At 35.2% G+C, this 24,745-nt stretch overlaps 4 protein-coding genes across 4 annotated transcripts; 2 read left to right on the top strand and 2 right to left on the bottom strand.

Moving 5' to 3' along the window:
* Positions 1–316: 316 nt before the first annotated feature.
* On the bottom strand, positions 317–5,277 carry LOC115233741 (CTL-like protein 1). Its single transcript, XM_029804296.1, is given in 11 exon segments — positions 317–1,685; positions 1,789–2,010; positions 2,198–2,463; positions 2,466–2,609; positions 2,691–2,822; positions 2,923–3,105; positions 3,345–3,488; positions 3,826–3,915; positions 3,996–4,387; positions 4,463–4,608; positions 4,851–5,277. Coding segments are annotated over 11 exon segments (1,986 nt in total). The 5' UTR covers positions 4,962–5,277; the 3' UTR covers positions 317–1,529.
* A 207-nt stretch (positions 5,278–5,484) lies between these two features.
* On the top strand, positions 5,485–11,255 carry LOC115233738 (E3 ubiquitin-protein ligase Hakai-like). Its single transcript, XM_029804291.1, is given in 7 exon segments — positions 5,485–5,511; positions 5,513–5,531; positions 6,104–6,207; positions 6,289–6,600; positions 7,164–7,352; positions 7,492–8,287; positions 11,117–11,255. Coding segments are annotated over 6 exon segments (1,392 nt in total). The 3' UTR covers positions 8,233–8,287; positions 11,117–11,255.
* On the bottom strand, positions 10,611–12,573 carry LOC115233739 (transmembrane protein 115). Its single transcript, XM_029804292.1, has 4 exons — positions 11,907–12,573; positions 11,377–11,632; positions 11,125–11,301; positions 10,611–10,981 (listed from the first exon to the last, which is right to left on the bottom strand). Exons 1-4 carry the CDS (start codon positions 12,355–12,357, stop codon positions 10,777–10,779), a joined length of 1,089 nt encoding a protein of 362 aa, XP_029660152.1. The 5' UTR covers positions 12,358–12,573; the 3' UTR covers positions 10,611–10,776.
* A 1,182-nt stretch (positions 12,574–13,755) lies between these two features.
* LOC115233736 lies at positions 13,756–17,548 on the top strand. Its single transcript, XM_029804289.1, has 7 exons — positions 13,756–13,786; positions 14,340–14,613; positions 15,006–15,818; positions 16,103–16,474; positions 16,750–16,921; positions 17,143–17,251; positions 17,472–17,548. Exons 2-7 carry the CDS (start codon positions 14,588–14,590, stop codon positions 17,546–17,548), a joined length of 1,569 nt encoding a protein of 522 aa, XP_029660149.1. The 5' UTR covers positions 13,756–13,786; positions 14,340–14,587.
* Positions 17,549–24,745: the final 7,197 nt, after the last annotated feature.

Here is a 24,745-nt window from a genome sequence, read left to right as displayed (position 1 = left end):
TATATATAATTTTTCAATAATTTTTCCTTAATCATGAATATACATTTTGTATTTACGAAAATTAAACTTTTTCAATATTAATATAGTTGCTTAATATAGCCGTCGTCGGCGATATATAACATATTAATATAATAATACTCATTGATTATTTAAAGCATGTTAAATATAACTGCTTGATAATACTTTGTACTAATTAGCAAGCTTATCAATACAAATTCTTAAATTCTCTAATTATCTAGAATATTTTAAATGTATCTTAGAGACCTATATATCCTTATTATCTAACATAAGTATAAACTGAAGTTTTAATTCTGTATTTTTTTTTTTTTTTTTTTTTATGTATTTGATTGGAAGGAATAAGAGAGAAATATGTAAAGTTTAGAAAATAGATTTTCCATCTGTAATAAGCAGAGCAATTTTTCATCATTATGATATATACTCCACATATATCTGTATAAGAAATATATTCCATATAAGACATTTTTTGAATTACAAATAATTGCACTTTGTTGCATTATAATGCATATTTTTTATAAACAGTAATCACATACTTGCTTTATAACAATGATTCTTGCATTTGCTTTTGATATATATTTAAGATCAGTATAAATATCATCTTATTACAAATGTCCTTACAAGACACAGTTCAATTTTTAGCTTGTGCAATGGTACTTTGATAACGTAGTGTTACATGTTTAAAAAAGATATAAATTGGATTTACATTCTTTGTGTTTGTTATTTATATATTTAGTACTGAATAAAATATGCCTATAGAAGGCTATGGAAAGTTTCTTGTAAAACAAGATATTCTAATCTTTCTCTCAATGATTCTGATAAAAATTATCGAATATATTTTAAAATGTGGCAGTTAAACAAGGAGCTGGTGTTAAGTACAAGCAGATTATATGTTTGGATAATTAATTGTCCGTCTTGTTTCCCGTTTTACAATTCATTTCAGTATTATTATAATCATTTGCGTTATCAAACTGCAAGTTCCAGATTCTTGCGTCAATATATATATATAAAATAAAAAAAAAAAAAAAGAAAAAAGAAAAAAAAATCTTTCTTGTGATAACAAAGAGTCCAACAATAATTCAGTCTGAATATAAAATGTGGTAATGATATATCACACAAGAAGACCTGTGGTTTTAAGAGATGAACGTTAATACCAAAAGAGAAACCATAATATTATAAAATTACATGATTAGATAAACTATATATATATCGTTATATATATCATTATTGTAGTATTCACTTATGTTTTCTTGTATATTAAAAATATGTTATGATTGATTATATTTTCACATGATGGACATCTTTAAACATGTTATAAAAGTAATTCCCCTGATAGATTTTTGTAAAATTATTTGTATAACGATACGGATATTATGAAAATTGAAAGGAATGTACTCTTATTAGTCTTATGCAAAGTGATAAAATGCATAAAAATAAGTATTCTAATAATACAAAAAAGATATGTGCGTACGAAAAGATGTGTATAAAAAATATGCATACAAATCATCAAATACTTATTCATTTATCGGTGTCATTTCTTGGGACTGTTGGCAATTCGCGTTACTATTAGAGGCTCCGATTTGTGCTAATGCGGATTGGCGCCATTTTCCATTCTCACCATTCAAGTTTTTATCCTCGCATACACATAAGAATAGCGTGTCAATGACAGTCTAAAATTACTTTATTAATAAAAGATTTGGTTCAATCAATTGTGTGCTTGCAAAACGTTGACAAAATGTTACAAGTATGGATAAAAAAATATATGTGACTCACCTCATAAAGAGAAATTATACAATGAGCGATGAAGAATGAAAAAACGCAAACAACAAGGATTGGAATAGCGTAAAAATGTAGCTTGGGATCTTGTCTCATTAAGAGCAATGCGATGCTCCCGGTTGTGGCCGTAACGAAACACTTTCCCAAGAACAATATAAAATCGCCAAATCCATTGATCACTGCTATTTGCAGAGCATTACTGACAAGTGTTGTGAAGGCCTTAAAATAGATAAAATTTACAAATCTCTTATTACATAGTTGACAATAATATACATGTACATATTTCTTATATTTTTCTTTCCCCTCTCTCTCTCTCTTAAGATCACATATCTATAATCTTTCTCTAAATGGAGTCCCCCTATTTTTTTTTTTTATATTATAAATTCTTTGATACACTAAAACATACTGTTTTGGCTGCATCACAGAAGTGGGTACCCTCTATAGCAACAACAGTGTACGCATTATTATTCATATATCGAATAAATTTTTCTAAACAATAGAAACAGCAAATGCAACACTTCAAACCACATTGCGAGCATGGAGATGTTTCCTTAGTCTTTTCAAATCTATGGAATAGTATAAAAAGAGATCATACAACTATATGTTCAACATACGAAATATCTACTATAAAATATTCTATAAATCATATATATATAATATAATAAAATATTACCTAAAGTACCAGTGGGCAACAGAACCAGATATTACCATGGCTTGACATGCAACAATAAATTCCGACGTCCATATCAACCCAATAAGATACACCCACCACATATATTTTACCCAAGTCGCATCAACATATTCCACGAGAGTAAATGCTACAATGTTTAATAACTCATTATTTGATATTCTTCACTGATTAAGACAATCAATTATACAAGTGGAACGATATATATTACTTTTGAAACTCTCCAGAGAAAAATCTATCTTTTTCTCCTCAATTAGTGAAGCATTTTCACTAACTGAACTTAAATTCAAAAGATCAAATATATTGTTTTCGTACATTTGTACCGGTTTAGTCTTGGGATAATCTGTAATAAAGTATAAAAAATACATTTTTCTGATCATGAAATATATATATATCTCTCTCTTTCTTTTGTATTTTCTGATTAAATATTGTAGAATACTTACTGGCCGTTGCGAGACAAAGAATTATAAATACCCAAAAGGCGAAAAACATGATTAAAGTTATAAATGTTAAGACTGGTACGAAAAATAAGCCGGGTAATTCTTTCAAGCATTTTGCGCTCTCTTTGAATAGTGCCGCCATAAAGCTGATGCGTTTAAGGAAATTAAAAAAATATATAATCAATTCTTTTTTATCGAGAAACTTACTTGGTATGTAGATATGTTAAAATTAGTCTGGGCAATTTAAAAATGGTTATCAAAAATGACCCACATGCTACAGAGCCTAAATGATAGCAGGCCAAATGTCCTATGGATAAACACACTGGAGATTTACTTGTAAAGATTTTATTATAAATAATTTTTATATAATTTATATGAACATGTTAATTAATATCTTATTTATAAACTTTATTGTAAAGTCGTACTTACAGTGATAATAGTAGCGATAATGGAAAATGCGAGAAACGCCCTTTCATTTTGGATAGATTCTTCAAGAAGTTCATTTGGGTCAGTTTTATCCAAAGTTTTCTTTATATCAGCATATGTCATCCATAAAAGAATTGTGCCACCTGTAATATAATGTTAGAAATGTGTCTCTGTTATGGGATGTGTTTATTACTAATCTTAAATCTTAATGGAATACTAATTTATATTTGTTTTTATTTGTCATATATGATAATTTCCATAAAAATGTTAAAATTTGCATTTGTATATGACTATATACAATATAAATACAAATAATAATTTGTAAAATAAAAAGCATATGTATCATCTATTGATGTGTTTTTAAAAAATATATTATTGCTATAAATAATGTTCACTAAAATATATAATCAGTTTGACATGATATATTCACTAAGAAAATTTTAATCTGACATTAATATTTTATCAGAATGTATAATTTACCTGTGCAAGCAATGGTTACAAGCACAATTATAATCCATGTCACAATACTTGCCAATAAATGAAAGATGGATATTGTAAGGAGCGATAAAACTAAAAGAAGAGAATTAAATTAATATCTGGTATATAACTTGCATGTATTATAATATAGCAATGCGCGCTAACTTTCTTACCACAAGCGAGGAAAGATAATGCTAAAATTTGCCTCCAGGTTTTGTACAGGTCTCCCAAAACTTGTTTGATAACGTCCCACGAATTGATTAAGCCATATAAATTCGAGATTATCGTTTCGCTCACATCCTGGACCGCCTTAGGGATACAGCGATTTAAAACAGGTATACTAGGGTAAATTGGCGGCTTGGGACAAGATCCGTTCTTGAATTTGCTACTCTCGCTGTTACATGCACTGAAATCACCGCCCGGTCTATCGTGGCATAATTGTGATCCCGTTTCTTTGTAAAATGTACAAATATCATTCATGTCCCACAAGGTTCTGTCGGGACATTGTTTCACACAAATTTTTAACGATTGTGTAACATTTCTTATATCCAGGAAGAATAAGAATCTGGAATATAATATTTTTAGATTATATAGTCATAGATACTTTGAATCTGAGAGATAAAAAGTATAAGATACTGACGGTTTGTCACTGGTATCCTGCCCAGAAAGCTCCATGCTACCAAACTTTGGATTATTCTTCATGCCACATGTATTTCCAAAACTGTCGTATCCATTTATAAGCTGCAAAGGGTTGCCGTACACTATTGCAAAGGCAGCGATCAAGATCTGCAAACAGAAAAGTTGCCCCGTTAGATCCTAAAGCTATTTGTCTATAAAAAATTTATCTGATAAAACTATAAATTATAAATTTTACATAAGTAAATTTAGTAAATAATAAATTATACATAGGTGATTTTTTTTATGGTAAATAATTTAATTTTAATAATTTAATTTAATTAAATAATATAATTTTACATAAAATAAAAAATAAAATGTTTAAGCGTATACAGTAGGCATTAGTTGTGTACCATGAGAAACCAGAATGCTATATAGAGGCAGAGCCAGAAAACATCCGTGCATCCTCGCACCCGCATGGGCTCGGCGCATTCCTCATTCTTGCCACCGGTGCAGCAAGACATTATTTTTTCCGTCGTCTCGCGGATCGCTATTACACCGTTATACAAAGGCACTTATTGAGCAAAGTCGTTATTGTTGTGTCGCCGCGCGTCCCTTTTGACTCGGAGTAATCCACGCCCAGTGCCGTAACGATCGACGGGGGGGAGATAACAGTAAAAGAAACCCAAACCGAGATGTTTATCAATCACGATTAATCCTGTAGTCATTAATAAACGCTCCAGGTATGTTACCGATAATCGCCAGTCTACGCTTTTAATTGACTTAAATATCGCTCCGAGCGAGTTTAGTCGCGTTTTCATCGTCGAAAATAAGCGTACGGATCATTCTCGCGCGTCAATGTTTCGGAAATTTCATCTCTACGGATGTACAGCGTGACAGCCGGAAAGTTTTTTCTCGAGAGCGAGGGCGATTATATTGGTGGACGGCCCTGCGATCGCGTTCCGGCGTAGTATCGTTTCCACGGTAACGAACGCGTACGTCACACGGAGATTAGCGGGGACCGGGGACTTCATTGAAGGCTCCGATATGACAGCCACGGATTATCGCGCCATTTAAGTCCGCGCGGAACGACGGTATGTTGTAGAAACTTTAGACAGGTGTATCGCTAACAAAACAAGCGTTCCCCGGCCTCATCGCGCGCGTTTAATCGCCAAGTTTCAATTGTGAGTATTGTCATTCACAGACATATCGTGTTCCCGATCGCCGCTTTCGCTCTCGAAAATTGTACGGAGCGTCAAAATAGGCCGCCTAGAATATAACCTACACGAGTCAAAAGATTTTCGATTTTCTTCAAGGAAAAGCTAAATCGGAAGCGTGAAAGCTTTATAGCTTAAATCTCGGAACAGACTTCGGTAAACGTTTACCTAGATTTTGAGTATATATACAATTTATTTTTAATTGTTAATATATCGATTTTCCCGAAATTAATAATCATTTTTAATTAAAAATTTATGTAATTCCAAAGCAGAATTTCTTTATTTGATATATCTTAATTAAAAATAATATATGAATAAATCATTAGAGTTGACAATAAAGTTTTAATAAACTTATGAAAGAAGTTATGTAAAAATTTGTAAAAAAAAAACGAGATTATGCGAGCGATCTAATAATGAAAAGTAAATATAGCATATGAAATTGATTTCAGTAATGGAGGAGAATGGAGGTAAGAGAATGAGGGGCAGAACTCGTGGCCGCGGTCGTGGACGTGCCCGGGGTCGGGCTAGAGGAAAATCCAAGAAACAAGTTAAGGTATAAATAAACATCTTAACTTACGTTCTCACTCAAATTGTAATCTGATATGTAATATTTATGCATTGAAATTGCTTCTAGGTTATTGAAAGCGACGATGAAGACACTCCTCAGCAAACAGATGATACCCCTGCAGAGACGGCTGGTAGCGAGCAAGAGGAACACGAACCTCCTGCGACTCAGCAACCTTCTCTCGAGCAGCAGTTCGATCTGGAAGCCGACATATCGCAATTGGAAGCGCCAACTTTCACGACCATCAACCGGGGTCCACCAGAACCAATGCTGCGTTTGAGATGGGACCATCGAGTGAATCTTATAGGAGAGAAAGTACTGAATCCTATGATACACTGCTGTGACAAGTGTCTGAAGCCAATTCTCATATATGGCCGTATGGTATGTTTTATAATTTGTGCTAAAGAGAATCATGTTTTAAATTAGCTATATACTTTTAGATTAAGTAATAAAAAAGAATGGCCAATGAGAGCTTAGATGTAGTAAGTGATGTGTAATAAAGTAGCATATTTATTTCAAATAAAAGTTATATTTTCAAACATTTTGATCCCTTTTGGATCCTTATCAATAGTGACAAATAATAAAATTAAACAGAGAAAAAAAACAATTAATAACAATAGTCATTGGTAGCATTGAAGTATTACATTATGGGCTGTGCGCGACATCATCTGCTTTGCGATACGTTCCATCACTAATGTAATATTTTAATACTGTATTGATAACTATTATTATTAAATGCGTTTAATTTTATTATTTGTTACTATTGATAAGGATCCCAAGGGGATCGAGACGTTTGAAAATATAGCTTTTATTTGAAATAAAAATGCTATTTTATTATACACTACTTACTGTGTCTAATCTCATCCCTTCTTTTTTATTATTTTTATGATTTATATCATTTGAGCCTTGTTTATATTAATTTTTTTATTTTTATATGCTTTCAGATACCTTGTAAACATGTATTCTGTTTATCATGTGCTAAAAGGGAAGACAAAGTCTGTCCTCGTTGCATGGAGAAAGTGTCCAGAGTGGAACAAACTGGTCTAGGCACTGTATTCATGTGTACACACGGTGGGACAAGATATGGTAATGCAGGATGTAGGAGAACATATCTCAGCCAACGAGATCTGCAAGTAAATAATCGTGCATTATGTGAAAAGTTTTTATATAATTTAAGATAAAAATTATTTAATATGTATAATTTAATAATGTGATTTAATATATTTTGTAATCTATTATTATCATCATTATTTATTATATTATTATGTATAGGCTCACATTAATCATCGGCATATATCGGCGCCATCCCAACCAGTCCAAGGGATACAGGTCGATCCTCCGCAATACGTGCATTCAAAGTCGGAGATAGAGTCGCAATTGACGAAGGTATCCTCTGTGTCGATGCAAAATACGCGACTCAAGTCCGTGCAATCTCACATGGTTCAACCGATCATGGGTAATGATCCTCGCGTCAACTCGTTGGTGAGCCAGCAACCAACATTGGAGCAGCATCGGCAACAACACAGACAGCAACAGCAACAGCAGCAGGCAATGATGTCGATGCAAAGCTACGCGCAGAACACCGCGCCGCCTCCGCCACCCCCAAATAACGCCCCGATGCGAACTAATCTAATCACCGTGCCGATTCAAGACACGGCATCTTTAGCCACGCATGATCTTCACGGACAACAAAGTCATCATTATTATCCGCCACCGCCACCGCCGCCGCCACCACCGCCGCAAGTGAATTATGGTTATAATGTGCCGCCGCCGGTGTCGCAGACGACGCAACAATACTATCCGCAGCCGCAGCATCCGACTCAGGTGTCTTATGTGCCACCACCGCCACCGCCGCAGCAGCAACAATATGTGTCATCGGCAGCGACCTCCATTAGACCATCGCCTACTGGTTACATACAGGAACCCCAATACGGTCCGCCCCCGTCTCAGCAACAACCGCCACCTCCACCACAGCCACAGTGGTCGCAACATCAACAGCAGTTTTATAGATAAAGGAAAAAAAGGCTTCCATATGGAATGTTGTGCAGTGTTGAAATGATGGTGACGTGTGAGTATTAAGTTATAAAAATGATGGATACTATATATCTATATACATATATATTGTACAGAATGGATGCGATATCAATGAGAACTTGGCGTTCTTTACGAGATTTTCTACTTTTAAAGATTTTTAAGATAATATACAATTAGTTTAAAGAAATAAAATACTCTCATATGACACAAGCTCTATAATAAGTTATTTTAATTTCGTAATAAAACTCTCATTTATTTTCTATTATGACTCCTTCAATTTCTCGACATTTGACTGATAAAATTAGCATTGGTCTTATATGCTTTATCATATTGCTGGTATTCTACTATAAAAAATGATCAATTTAATATAATATTTATCATTTCAAGAAAGTTATCGAAATGTTTATGATATAATTGCATATTGATGCAAAACGTTAATAGTAAGATTACATTTCTTGATAAGAGCCATGCAAATATTTTTGAAATGTTTTTAGAATACTCAAGAATTCAGAATATGTTTACGGATTATTAAGAGAATTTTCCAAATCTCTATAACATTTTCAATCATATCAGTTGTAATACATATTATGTGGTAATGAAATTAAGGATATTTCGTCAGTAGAATTTAATATTGTACAGATTATAACGGTTGTAACTTATGTACAAAACTACTGATATACATACAACATGTACATGTAATAATAATAATTATTACATTATATTCTTAAAACATGCCTCATGTGAATTCAACAAGTCATTCATCAGTCATTCAACTAGTTTTGGCCTTCCATTTTCCAGCATACTCATAGTAATAAATATTAATTGACTAAATACTTGTAATAAAAGTACTTAAAAGATTTGTCGAGAATGCTGCACACGAATAGAAGATCAAAATTGTTCAGAATACATTCACACATAGAGAATTTTATCACGCCATACATAAAAATAGTTCTTAATTTCATTCCATATGTATATATCGCTATATATATAATCACTGCCCCTTTTTAATATCTTGTTCCCTTTACGTTTACATCAATCTTTATTATATTTACAAAGTCGACTATGAAATTGCGGATTTTATATACATATCTCTTATTATTCATTATAATTATTACTATTTAAGCTATATATAATATATATACGTGAATGTATCTATGAATGAATGAAAAATGTGTTATGCATTTTATATAATATTAAATACATTTTTATATAAAATAAGCAACCTTATATAAAATATGAAGTTATGCTACTAAAACTGAAATTTTCATACATGCTACATAACTTTATCTAGAAACTTTAATAAAAAAAAATAGCTTTAAATTATAAAGAATAAATGTTAAAAAATGAATGTAAGTTATAGTAGATTATAATATATTAGAAGTTTTTTTATTGAAAAAGAAATATATATTAAAAGAAAAGAGAAATATATATATTAAAAGAAAATTGAAATGTGTGTAGAATGTTTTGCATTATAACAAAATTAGTCGATTTTAACATATATCTGCAAGTTAACAGGGAGATATTCTATTGCATTTTTTAAGGTACAATATTTACCATAAAGTAAAATATTAAATCTGTGTCCATTTTTCTTTTTAATTTCATACATGATTATGTCGCTGTATGCATTGGACTGAAAGCATTTTTATATTGTATATTGTTATTAAATCATTACCGAATTTTTTGATGGAACAGTGCGCTCTAATTGTATGGCACTATAAATCTATGAGGTCACCTTTTTACAGTAATATTAAAATTCTTATATCATTCATTGATTTCTCTATCATTTTCAGTAACAAAGAACACTATTTTACTTCTTGGAAAATAGTATTGTATAATGCAAAGATTGATTTTACATTTTCCACTTTTAAAAATCTTCTAAAGATTATATTCCTTTAAATGCCGGCATTAATATGGCATGATAATCAATAAAGAGTATTATATAAAATCTGTGATACATCGTTGTATAATAAAGACAATAATATAAAGATATTTTAATTACTAATACAGAATAAAATAGATACTATACAGAAATAAAACCTATTGCATGAAACAAAAGTTAGAATTTTTATTAGATAAATTAATTTTCATTTTTTTAAGGTAGCAATACATTAATTATAATTATTTCTTTCTGAGAATTATGAGTTAAGATCTTTCATCTTTTTCTGCATAAAAAAGTTTGATGAAAAATTAAAACTACATATTTTTGTATTAGAATAGTAGTTATTAGCAAATGTAATAACATTGGAATTTTTTTATGTAATATTCTATTGATATGAATATTATAAGAAAATAGATATATGTAACTAATAATTTAATAATATTTGTGAGAAAATAATTTAACAATATAGTGATCTAAATTATAGCGATAATATATGTTCCATTCATAGATACATAGTTAAAAAAATATTTTTAGACTCATTATTGAGTACAGCCATATTATAAACCTGCCATAATTATATGTACTCTTTAGAAGTTTTTCAATGCAATTTATAAATCTATTGAAATTTAGTCAGTCTCATATAATCACGTACTAGTAGTAGGATGATTGTGTATATTGACACTGACTTGTGGAATAAGTGGTGATGCAAGTGGCTTGGGTGTAGTGGATTCAGGTATTGGTATGGAAACTGCAGGAGGGACAGGAGAGTGTTTTTTAGCTCTGTCTGGTTGCCAAGGTTTTGCGTGATCTTTGTTTAATCTCTCACTCAGTGCTTTCAATGCTATTTGCCTGCAAAGTAGACATTGAGATTGGAAAGATCAAGATAACAATAATTTGCAAAATTATGCTTCAAAAACTGGCTTTAAATATTTTAAATATTGAAAATTGAATTCCCATATTTATATCATGTGTTTTATTTTATAGATACTCACCTGCGTCGTTCGCTATCATGTGGATCAATACCAGGAAGATTAATAATCAAGCCAGGCGGCGTGTTGGACATGTCAAATCTTCTAACTACTTTTCGGCAAAGTCCAATACGTACAAAAAATCCATGTATAGTATTACTTACTACTGCTATTGGCGGTTGCAAGACATTTGGAAAAAAGCTGTAAGAGAAGCTCAAGATGAAGCAATCGAACCGTTAGTATTTCACAAATGTAGTAAAATTACAAAATTTTTACCTTGCAAATGTAAAATTATCTGCCATGTCTCCTCGAGTACCATTATTGTGTTTTTGATAAAATCTTAGATATATCCAAGATATCAACAGTCCACTGAGAAACATAGTGGGATGAGTACCTTCTAGTAATCCAATAAGCCATAATATCAATCCCACAATCCATACCATTAAGGGTATATTTCTATTTGTGATCTTTCCAATGGGTGTCTTGATTAAGATATGATCTGGCATTATTTGCTTCACTGCTACTGCGACTCCTATAAAATAAAATTATCATATTCTTAAGAGAAAATCTCTATAAATAATATATATATTTTTTTGGCTTGCAAAAAGTACAAACATTTTATAATTATAAATAATATCAAGAATATTTCAAAACCAATTTTATCAATGCTCTTGATTGATGAATTAACTTTAGTCTACAATTTTACTAATTGTCAGTGATACATGTAGAATAAGAAATTCAGTCAAACTAAGATTTGTGGTGGCCAGTAGCGACACTACACCAATTACATGAAAAAAAAAAGATACCTGCAATGTAGCCAGTCAATCCGTGTATGTGTATGTTAAAGAGCAGATCCGGATTGTTGGTGCACATATAGAGGAATAGGTAGAAGAGCGCCGAGAGCACGGCGACGCCGAAGTTGACGATGGCGAAGAAAGTCATCATCTCGAAAGCACCCCATAGAGGCTCGATCAATTTGCCGCAGAGGCCGACGGTCACGATGTCCGCACATACTTCCCAAAAGTGTATCTCCAAGAAGCAGAAGGTGAAGGCCGTCCAGAACCAGAAGACCGGTGGCAGGAGGTAACCTGGCGTTACGCTCAGGATGCGCACCGCCTCCTCGGAAAAGGATAGGCAATAGGAGAACAACACCACCACGCAGATGAACTTGACGCTGGTGCTCGTGTTGCCTAATAGGGCTGCAGCCTGTTGCCTCAAGTAAGGGATATTCCTACCCAGGCCCTTTATCGCCGCCATCGCCGCGAGCAAACCTAACCTCTTCTACTTCGCGCGCCCCGAAGAATGACAAGTGCTACCGTCTGACGTTGATAGCAAAAGTTGACGGGTTGCGTTCCAAGATGTAACTCTCGTCGGAGGAGAGTGTCTGATTGACCAATCAGGGCAAACAGATTTTTTCCCGATTGATCAATCAAACGCTACTCCATCCGACGAGTAGATTTTCGAACGCAACCATATAACGTCGATTGAAAATGTTCGATACGTAATATCAAGCATCGATTTCTATTGGTTGATATCCGGAATCGAGACGCTTCAGTTTCAAAATTCAAAAACGCGGGCATTGCGCGTCAGCACGTCGTCATTCCTATTTTGTTTGCATCTTCGCTCGATCGTTGACGTTGAACTGCGCAAAATTGGGGATCCTTGTGGAATCGCGCGAGATGTCGAGTAAATGCAGATACTATCTCGTAAGTTTTTCCACACAATTGTATCGTCTTGATCCGAGTAACGATCAATAAAGGCTAATATAAAGTCATTTTAGATCAAAAACTCCGAATACAAAGCGTGGCAGTTTGCGCTCGAGTAACTTAACCCAGTTAATTTTTTTTATGGACAAACGTTATATAAAGAAATGCATTACTGATAAAGATGATAGAGATATTTGGGTCACGATATAATTTCGGAAAAATTTAACACACATTTTGCTTTTCACGTCGTTAGCAAATATACCCTCGCACGATTATCCTTTTTTTCTGATTTATTTTTATACTTAATAATAATGAAAAATTATATATATTTATTTCCTTTTTATGCTCATAAGTTTTATGTACATTTTTCGATCTTTGAATAATTTCACGTAATAATAGAAAAATTCTCATAAATTTCACATACATATGAGATGAGATATATAATTATAATCTTATATGTGATGTTTTTTCTATCTAAGTTTCTACCTACAATATCTCAGTTCCAAAATATTTACATCTATAATTTGCATATATTTTTATATTTACATAATACATACAATATTTTTACAATTACATAATTTTTTTAAAATTATTTATTGTGTATCAAACAAAAATCTGTAATAATCTACTTATCTCTTGATTTGAGAATATTACTATTTATAGGTAAATGTTGTTACTAGGAAGTTATAGTGTGACGCTTTGTCGCGGTGAGGCGCCACGCTAGTTATTTTGCAAAAATTGCACATTTCGTTTCCCGCCACATCCCCGCGATATTATTCGCAAATTCGTCGATTTCTTCCAAAGTTACCGTTATCTTTCTCTCTCGCCGTTTCCACGCACACAAGTGATAGTTTAGATTTGATTCACGAATCATTATCGGCTTGCGATATCGAAGACGACGCGACATTTGGAGGAAATTAATTATTCCAAAAGCAAAACTATTGCAACATTAGTGGACTTCGCGCGTCGACGAACAACAGGTAGAATGCATTACATGTTATGTAATAAATATTAATCTGATGATATATTTGTCATGTTTGTACAAAATCAATTCATTAAAAGTTGCGATTTATTCTGTGGATATCAAATTTTTTTTGATCGGTGGTGTTCGTTTTGAATCCAAAATCACAGTTGACGATTGTATCGAAAAGATTAAATTCTACATTTTATAGGTGACTTGAATTTAATTGCCGAGTGTTTACTACTGTAACATAAGCAGTAAGAGCTGAATTTAGCATAAATTATACAATCCACATATATAGATAAAATTCTAGAAAATAGAAGAGGAAAAATTGTAACGAGAGCATATAAATATAAATAATAGGGCGATAGCGATTGCCTATAATACTACTTCCATCAAGCTAAAATTTCTAAAATATAAAGAAACAAAATTTTATCCCAATTTTAAAATCTTGAACTGAAAGGTGTGACGATTATTTTATTTGAATTAAAAAAGACAATAAAAAAATTTTTTTAGGTAAAGTAATTAATGCTAATTAAACTATAATAAAATGTTCTCTTTTTATGACGTAGGCTGTACAACCGTCGATCATCTACGAGGCAAGAGCTTTGTCAGTCTTGAATTCTATCGCCTGCGGAAATACACACAGCTTTCAAGAATAATAACGGAACTTGTCTGTTATCTCTGGAGCAAGAGAATCGATTGAAAGCGCATGAAGAAAATTTGGAGCAAACTCATCAATTAAAAGATCCCTGCGAGAACAGCAGCGACGAGATCAATTGCAGAATGCCACACGGTTAACTGGGTTTTCAACAAAGGAATGAGCAGCCCTCGAAACCAATTGAGGTAAATAAAAAAATAATAACACAAAAATATATTTTTTGTATTGTTCATTTAACCATGGGCTATATATGTATGTATATACCGAGACTGAATAAGATTTAATGGAAATATTCATAATGATTGAAACTTGAGATTGCAAATTGTGGGACATCCTGTAGTACATATGATAGAACCAATTTTTTTTAACAGAAAGCAATTTTACATTTGAATAATTTGCGTTCAATATGATATATTATAAAGAACGAAGAAAAATAGAATACGCTTATTACTTGAGTACTTTTGTTAACAGATTTTTTCGTGTGTACGTTCGTTCGAGATATTGTTATTTGTGCATTTATATGTCGCGTTGCGAAATACTTTTAATCGATCGCTCCCGATTGTCACTCTGTGCATAGTATTTATATACGTAACTGCTTGCATCACAATCGTGATGGGCGGCCAAATCAGATAGAATTGAGGATTATGAGCACAGATATTTCTAATACTACGGGCGAGAGTTGGACAAAAGTGATCGTATCCATTTGCGAGTCTTCTTCCCTCTGTCGCGAGTCTAGGACGGTCGCTGACATCCCCGATACCGCATCGTCATCGAGACGGAAGTGCTCGTGTCCATCACGGCCGTTAACGGCGATTCGCTGCGCGCCTTTTCGCAGACGGGTGTCTTTCAGCGACACCACTGCCTTTATCGGGACCGCCGCCGATCATCATTGTCGCCGTGCTACAATCATGCAAGATGACGATCCAGCAAGCTCATGTCACGATAATAGGAGAGAATCCGAGAGTAATTCGAGAGAACGGGAGAATTTCGACTACGACATATGGCAGGCGGACGATTCATCGACCGGCAGAAGCGATGACGGATACTCGGAAAGTACGCCGAGGATCGATAATTACGCGGAAAGTCGTTGCGTATCAGGTTGCATTTTCGACAACGACAAGGGCCAGCGTCCACATTTGGAAGATATCGACGGGCAAACGATCGAGAACGATGGATACAGGCGAGAGGAATGGGGCGGCGAGAGCGAAGTCTGTTCGATGGTTCGCGTGACTGAAAATAAGAAACAAAAAATGAGAAAAGTCGACGAAGATGATACCATATCAAATGAGGACCTATCAAACCACATACACAAAGATATAGATTCGGTCGTTGACAATGAGCATCGTATGCGAGGAGGTTGCGGTGGATGTTGCTGTGGAGCACGTGAGAAGTGGGTACAACATCATTCTCGTGAATATCTATAAATGGACAAAATTTACCGGATAAAATCCAGCTTTATTATTTTTCATATTTTTTTGCAATATTTTTTTACTGGAATAATATCACCTATTAACGAAGATTTATAATAGATCATTTGGAAAAAGTCGCATCATAAATTTGCTTTGAAAATATTCAGGCAAAGTAAACATTGCAAATGTTACTATAAATCTTTTAAGTATGTGCAAATATTTATTGACACGATATTTATGATACAATGTCTCGACGCGGTATTAGCATCCGGAGGAATTACGGTTGTTGTTCTGGAGGATTCGTGCCAGAGCCAAATGAATCATGCGCGTCCAATGCGAACGCCAAAGCAGCATGCACCGTGCCGTCGCGTTGCTGCTGTCGTCCTCGAGTCTGCAAGAAAGCGGCCAAATGCGAAACGCCTCCATGCACGACAGACGTCCGAAGTTGTGGCGGCGGTAGATGTTGCGGTAACGGGTGTCGTTGCGAGAAATCTGGTCAGATCTGTATACCGTCGCCGAGAATCTGCAATTCGCCAGCTTATTCTTTGCGTGGAAGGTCGCCCTGCGCACCGCGTTGTCCTTCACAGTCACCGTGTCCTAGCAGTGGCTGTTACACTGGAGCCTTCGAATGTACAAGGTGCAAATCTCGCTTCTAGATTCTCTGCATAGGATGTCCCATGATGTATTTTCAAGACTTTTAAAGACGATTCTTAACTTATTGATATTCTCATTTTCCAATTAAAATTATAATTTGTTGAATATGTAATAATAAAGAAAAAATAAATTTAAAAAAGCGTAGAGAATACTCTCATTAATTCAGTTTGCATTAAGGCTGCGGGGCTTTCGTATATGACAGGAGTTTGGCATCGTATCTCGAGTATGCATAAGAGTAATTTCAATCTATGCACGCAGGTCGAGCAGTCCGAGATGCCGGTCCATCATTGATAGTGGATGCTGCATCAGCGATGGAGCAAAGTGTGGTACCGATGGAGCCTGCTGCCGGCTGAGATTGCAATGCGAATGCCTTGGTGGCGGCCTCGACTGTCGGCGATGCGGAAGAAAAGTCTACCAGGCTGAGATGCAGGTAAGTAAAATATTATTAAGAATACATTGGAATCTGGATCGTATAACCAAGCTCAGTAAAAAAATATAATGTATGAATAATATCTATTCAATGACACAAATAGGAATATAAAAGAAACATTTTACGCTGCACGATAATAAATCAAGATATAAAGTAAAAAGCAGAATAAAATTTTGAGAGGAATATTAGATATTGTTACGTAAAATTTATTATTTTCCAAGATTGTTTCCGGAGTACCATACCATAGCATTTGCTTCAGTTGCTTTTGTTGCCGAAAGCCATTGGAATCGCTGACTTATCAGGAGAACTGCGGCGAGATTTATTGCAAACGTTAGTATTATTAAATTATGGAAGACACAGACATATTCGAAATTTTTTACGAGATAAATCCTTTTTGTGTCCTTCCTTTCGTGTTTTTTTTCTAATATTTTTAAAATGCTATATAAATACCTCTCTCTTGTACACTTAATATTCTTTAATTGGATAATATTAGACTAAGTTCGATCGGTTAATATCGGTATTAATTGAGTTTCTTCGATAAATTGTACAGAATGTTACGTTCGTAATTTCGGACCGCAAGGATATGGTTATGGCGCGGGAGCCGGCGTACTGCAGACTCCTTTGTGAACTCGTCGACTACCTAATATCGGTCGCATATTCACATATGAAAGTATTCAAGTATAGTTATAAAAATTTTTTCTCACGCGCTCCTCTGTTTCTTTACGACAGTCATATAATGTCATACAAGAGTATAGTATTAGACGTTTTTGTGATATCATGACGTTTTGTATGTTTCGTATACACGATATTTGGTGGGCGTTTTTATCGAATAAATCTTGTTGCAAATACTCGATATTGTTTATGATATTTAATCTAGTTTATTCGATAATAAGCCGTGAAAGGCAAATAAAACGCGAACATGCAAAAGTGCGAGTTGCGAATTAAGAGAAAAACGGGGAGTAGAAAAAAATTCGCGAAGTATGAGGAGGAATAAAATAGCCACTTTGTACGAGAAAAGAGAGAAGTGATATATATTCGGTTTTTATCGAGTCTCTTTGCCAGCTAACATTCGCAAAATAACTCGTCAAGGACCGATCGTAGAATAAACTGGATAAAATAGAGAGGAGGGTTACGTAGGAATTCACAAGGCGAGAAAAGTGGAAACAGGAAAAGATTCGCGATGTAGGGGAAAGATTGAACGCGAATACGGGTGCCGCTATATTTTGGGAGAGGAAGAGGACGGAGGGAAGCGCGCATACACACGGAGATACGTTCGCGGGTTTGCAAAACAGAGAACGAGAGGCTAAAGACGAGAGGGAGGACGAGGAAAGAGTGAGTGGTTGGTTTATTGAGTCTCTCTCTCCGGCGCGGTGGATTTGCGCCGAGGAAGGCGCAGGCGGAGGGGCGTTTATATAGCTTTCAGGCGCAGAAGCTTAATCTAATTTCAAATATAAATCTATTCTCCGTTCTCTCTCCTTCTTTCTCATACTCCGTTCCGCATTCTCTTTTTCTCTTCTCTCGCTCTTTTCCGTCCACCTGCCGTTGCTGGCGTCCTTCCTTCCTATCCATGTAGCGGCGCGCTTACATTATTTCCCATTAACGTTACGAGACACGACGACTTAGCGTACTATTCAACTGGCGAACGCACCGGCTTTGTCGTTCTACGTTTTTTACATAAGTACAATTATGGGCACAGCAACACGTTAAATCTAAGAAGAAAGTCGTATAAGAATATTTCCCTTTTTTATGCTAGCTTACAAACAATCAATGCTAAACTTTTGTGTGTGACGAGTATTTTCTATAGAATTTATAGAACCGGCAAATATAGGTCTTTAAAAGTTTATGAAAAGCGCATCAATACGCCCGAAATTTTCGAGCTTTTTCAAGACAAGCCACAGATTTATTTATAGACTTTATTCTAAGTCGAATAAAATCTCCATAAATTTTTTTCAGATATAATATATAAATAATCTAGACTCCTTTTGTGCGTCTCGCTCTGTCTACGATTTATTCAATAAGACTTAACATTATAAAAAATCCGTTTATCCGAGCGATTCTGGTCGAATTCCACCGGTCTTGTTTACGCAGAGAGACTCGTCGCGAGAGTTTGTCGACGATTACGCGCGACCGCGGAATATTTACACTATAGCTTGGAACAATTCCGGATTTTTTTTTACCCCGCTCGTCGCCCGGGACTCTATGCCAATTTACCAATGTAAACTCGGCGTATTTAAATTGGCCTCGGGCCGGAGGACTCGGGAATTTAAAAACGCTAGCTGCAATTTTTTTTCCGCTACCACGGCGGCGACGGCGGTGGCGGTGGCGGAGCACCGGTGCATCGAAATCGGCAAAATATCTCTTTCCATTTGACGGCCGCTGATTCGGCCCGGGTCTTTTGTGCCGCTGCGTGGCGCGCTTATTTCGAACCGGTATGAAAATCAATTATTTCGTTAATTCGTGCGTTACATTGGCTGTCACGGGGCCATCACTGTGAGCGACAGCGGCCCAAGGCGCTATTTTTCAATTCCCGATGTCGCCCTCGCCTTTCGCGAACCCGTATTTCCGTTTCGCTCTGTCGTCCCCGGCGGCCTTATCCCTATCCCTCTCTCTATTCCTCAATGTTGGGTCCAGCATTCCGGAAGCTCGCTAAGATTCAAATTGCCGTTTAATTCGCCGTAGCTACCAGCCTGCTACGAGAAATTTAAAATCGTTCTTTTAAAATTCGAGATTATGGGAACTTCAAGATTGAGTTATATGTGAATCCGCGTATTTTAAAACGAGATAAATCACTCGTGGTGATTGTAATTCAGTAAAATTAAATATATATCTCATTAATTTTGCTTGCAAGAATATTAATATTATTGAAATATTATGCGAAGAAATAAAATCGATAAATGCGCTCCGATATTGACTTTTGGCAAAACAATCCCCAATTGACCGCGCCATTCTGTATTTCGAAAAAAAAAAAAATTAAATTATATTTTCACAATAATTGATTGTGTGCAATATCTGTCAAGATCTTTTACAAATGAAGAAAGAGAATAACTTTTTAGCATATTTTTATTTCTTTTACAGAAAAATTACACGAAATGTTGCGAAATTGGGCTCGAAATTATACAAATTAATGCAACAAATATCCTCAAAATGAAAATAATATATGGTGTAAAATATTTATACTATCCTGCGATAATTGAGTTTTTTCAGAGTCGTTTTTTTTTTTTACGCGAGAAAAACTGTTTGTTATATTTTTAACGTACATAATGTGCTTGTTCGTAACATTTGTAAAAGTTCCTTTAATTCGGTTGTTCCATATGCAAAAGTTACTTTAATTTATTGCAATGCGTCTGACTGGTCCTAATTAACGTACAGCGCGAATAAAACACGCTACGGTTGATGCGTGATATGAGTTCCAGTCTCTACATCGTCGTTCCGCGAACGAGTGTATAATTAATTACCAGCATTTGGACATGCGCGTAACAGCAATGAAATCGCGACGGCAACGATTTGCGAGAGAAAGAGAAAGAGGGAGAGAGAGAAATCGACTATATGTATACCTACCTACGGTATATAACTAATATCATCTCATTTGTCAAAGTACGATACATCGTCTTTCGGCGTCTCTACGATCGAAAGCACCTTTTAGGGGAGGACAAACGCCGGACCCCAAAATGTGGGGCCCCCAAACACTGTCACAACATACGATGTGTTAAAAGCAGCGCGGTATTAATAGCGTGTTATGAATTAGCCATTTTTGTTCCGAAGCGGCACAAGTAGGTCACCGAATTCCCATGATACGTTTTCAATTGGCAGGCAACAGAGTATATTCCGGGCTTTTATAAAAATCGATCATTTAAATAAATGCACGCACACAACACGAGAAAGAATAGAAATAAGTTTTCAGTAAAAAATATTCTACGCAATCATCTATATCAACAATTTCAATAAATAAAAGCAACAACTTTTGTTTATATGTTTTTAACTAATAATAATAGAAAGTCAAATACTGAGGTGAAATCACATTATTTGTTTATTAGTTGAATAAATAAATTCTCAATAAGCGTCTCTCTCTCTCTCTCTCTCTCTCTCTTTCTCCTTGCGATAGTTTAAAAGATATATATATATATATATATATATATATATATATATGCTGTTTGTGATTAATTTCAATAAGAAGATAAGGAAACATTATGCGGTTCAGAATAAATTAGATACATATCATTTAGTATTGAAATGATCACGCAGTGAATAAAAATAAAGGCTGTGTGAAATGGCAGATGCAGTTTGCGGTTAGAGAAGTGAATGGCTTTAACCAGATCTCGCGGGATAAAATTCAGGGAGTGGAGGAGGGGTGACCATAATCTTACCCCGTGTGTCTAATTGCCTGACGCGTGGATACTACCGTAAAGAATCTCACACGTGCATTTGGAATGCATTGAAGTCCATTCACTATAGTGCTGAAGGGGTAAAGGGTCATTTTCTAAATGACGCTTATCGAATCGAGCAATATTTAAATCGAATTAATAACGCGAACTTAGGGAGACTCGCGTTTTATTTCTCTTTGTTATTCATTTATTTAACATATTGATTCGTATACAAGAAAACCGAGTAACGAGGAATGTATTATTATATTCGTCTAATTTCCATAAGCAAATATATTATTTTATTTATATTATTAATTTTTTTTAGATAATTAGTTATATAATTATGAGTTGCAGTGACCTTTCAAATTTAAAAAAAAAAAAAAATAAATGAAATAGAATTTTATGCAATGTTTTTTTCTAGTATTACATTTGATGAAGCGAGATCATTTATTTGAAATTAAATAAAAAAAACTCTGATATTATTAATGACCTCATGTGACTGACAATTAAAGCAAGCATAAAATAAATCGCGTACACAAATTTTCGAGCATGGATAACATTTTGACTCATTTTAAATCTAGAAGCGAGGGGTTAAAGAGAAAAAAAAATTTCTCGATGGACGGAATCAGTTAATTCCTTGGATAAGAGCCATTTCGATCTCCTCGTCCGTGAAGCGATTGACGAGAGAGAGAGAGAGAGAGCGCAACACGATATAATAACAAAAACATTAATAATAATACGCCGAAGAGCGGGACCGGGTCCCGATGTGTGCAACGTGCGCGCGCGCGTGTTTAATTTGCATGGTATAAATCGTGTTTCCGGTCGAGCACGCAACGCAAACACGCGTTACATTTGCGCTCTCGGTCGGTTTCCCTCCTCGGATCGACGAGAGAAAGAGCCGTCGTTCTCTCGCGTCGCGTCGCGCATTGTGACCCCGCTAATTTATGATTCGATAAATAAATCAGCGCCATTTCGTCTCTTCTTTCTCCTGTAGCGTCCCCCTCCTGTTCCTCCCTCCGTTGTTGTTATTGTTACTCTCGCTCGCGCACACTTGTAAGATGATCTCGGGGATTACGCCCAGTTAACCATCACACGGTTACCATCGTCGGACCATCGAAAAGGGTAGATCGGCCCTACCTCTCTCTTTTCTTCGGCTACTGAATTCTCTTCTGCGTTCGTTCAGCGTACCAGACACGCCGATACGTTACGTTTCATGATCCGCACGTGTATCATGAATATTCATAGCGCGCTATTGCACGCGCCGCTAAATCTCGATATGTGCAAATTGTAACGTAACAAATCAGTTGATTCTCAAATCATAAGCGCGTCTCTATAACGATACATGAAGCTCATCTCTATAACGATACATGACATCGTCCAAATCTCGTCGTTCGGCGTCATTAACGCAGATGACATTTCCAGCAATTAATTTTGCTCCATCTCCAGCTTGCCAGAGGATCGCCTCTTGAAAATTTTTAACTTGAATCCGACTTATCCGACAATACTATTCATTCGACATTTCATCGTAATCTTTTTTTTTTTTCTCTCCAGAAAATATAACAGGATATAATATTCTCGTTTTTTCTTTCGCGAACAAGAGTTAAATTTTGGGACTCTTGAAAACTTAATACGCTACGAATATGACGACGTATTTTACAGATGCTTCTTAAGCAGGGAGATTTTTAAGCGTACATTTATTAGTCATTTTTCAATCGCGTTCCTTTAAAGCCGAAATAAATATATGATTATATCGCGGTCCGAAATTTACGAGCGGACCCGAGCGACGGTGTTATGGTTTCGGGTGCGGAGTCAGACCCATTTCCCTTCGCGTTTTTATTATTTTCTGATAGGATGTTTACGAGGACGGATGAATGGAAGCGTATTTTATGGGACAAGTATGGGTTTTAGATTAGGTATCGAGCTGACACTTTTGCGAAATATATACGTATATATACATACATACATATACATATACTCTTTATGATCTGGCAAACTTCTAACACGTATCACCTACTTGTTCGTGACTTACGTTCTAACCGTTCGATAAACTCGCGTCGACCTGAGATATCAAAATGATTGCTATATTTCATTTTTTTCATTCACGAAAAATACAATTCATCTAATTTCGATTCTGTATATTAAAGAGTAAATATATAAAGAAGAATTATACATAGATTAAAAGATTTTTCGTATTCTCTATATCTAGATATTTTAATATTTTCTGATCCTGATATTTCTCATTATTTTTTTTGCAATTTTACTATCAAATTATCTTTCGAAACAATTACTATTATATTTGGATACAGAAACATGTATCCTTGTATTGGCTTGATTTGGTTTCTAATGATTATGCATTTCCAAAATAATGCGCGATTTGCCGTAATACTTGAGTAATTAACACAAAACATTCTTTAACCGTTGATGTGTATAATAGTAATATGAAATTATTATCCAACTGGTTTGTTGGTAAGCGTCCGGTAAACTGGTAACGGGTATACACATCGGGAGTCGTTGCGAAAAAAGGGGTTGCGCGAAGGTTACAGGCAGAGTGAGAGAGACAGAATGAAAGAGAGAAGTAAAATAAAATCAGAACGGTGTCATATGCGCCTGCTTGCATGATAAATGTAGCGATTTAAAATCGAAATTTCTCTTTTCGTGTGCACGACGAGCCCCGACGTTTGACTAATGGTCCCGCATTAACTATTGGAGCATTAATAGAACGGCGCGCGCGGAAATTTTGAAAAATACATTTGCCCCGACAAGAGAGAGATTAATATTTTGCAGAGCTTTATCTGCTTCGCTGCGCTGTATATCGCGCGTATCTACGGCCCACGTGGACGGGCCGGTGTCGTCCCCCGCTAATGATAATGACGGCTTGGCCGTCCGGCGTTTTATTTACACCCTTGTACCTTTCCGGAAATTCTTTGTCTAATAACTGGAAAATATCGCCTTTAGAGATAAATATATTAATTTTGTGTAAGATACGATATTTCAAACATTTCTTGGAAAAGTCTTATATATTCCAAATATTTTATAAAAGAGATCAAAGAGTAAAAAATTCTATTTTCAGATATGTCAATTACGATGAACTATTTATTTATTTATGGTATGGCCAAAAAGTCTATTTTGCAAAGAATATAAGCAAAAGAGTAAAAACGAGGAAGTAATGGTTACTGCAAAAATACTTCAGCGTGTTGGCAGTTCGAAGGGCAACCCTTTCTCAGGTACCTACTCGACAAAAGTGGTGGAAAGTATCGGGCGAGACGACAAGGCCACCCGTACGAAACAAGAGCGAGCTGACACTTAGGGCACCTAGTCGGGCCAACCCATTGTCAGGGAACGAGGAGAGGCGGGTTTCGGGTTCGAAATGGACTGTGCTTTACCGAGCGTAAAATATCCCTATTCTTTAAGCCATAATAGTTGCCGTATATTCTCCCCCCCCCCGTCCCTCCTCCTCTGTCTC

This window comes from Formica exsecta, unplaced genomic scaffold (genome assembly GCF_003651465.1).
Source record: "Formica exsecta isolate Colony F162 unplaced genomic scaffold, ASM365146v1 scaffold188, whole genome shotgun sequence".
In the NCBI taxonomy this organism is placed as follows: Eukaryota; Metazoa; Arthropoda; class Insecta; order Hymenoptera; family Formicidae; genus Formica; species Formica exsecta.
Note: the sequence above shows the minus strand (reverse complement) of the source record. Positions and strands in the feature narration are given on the sequence as shown.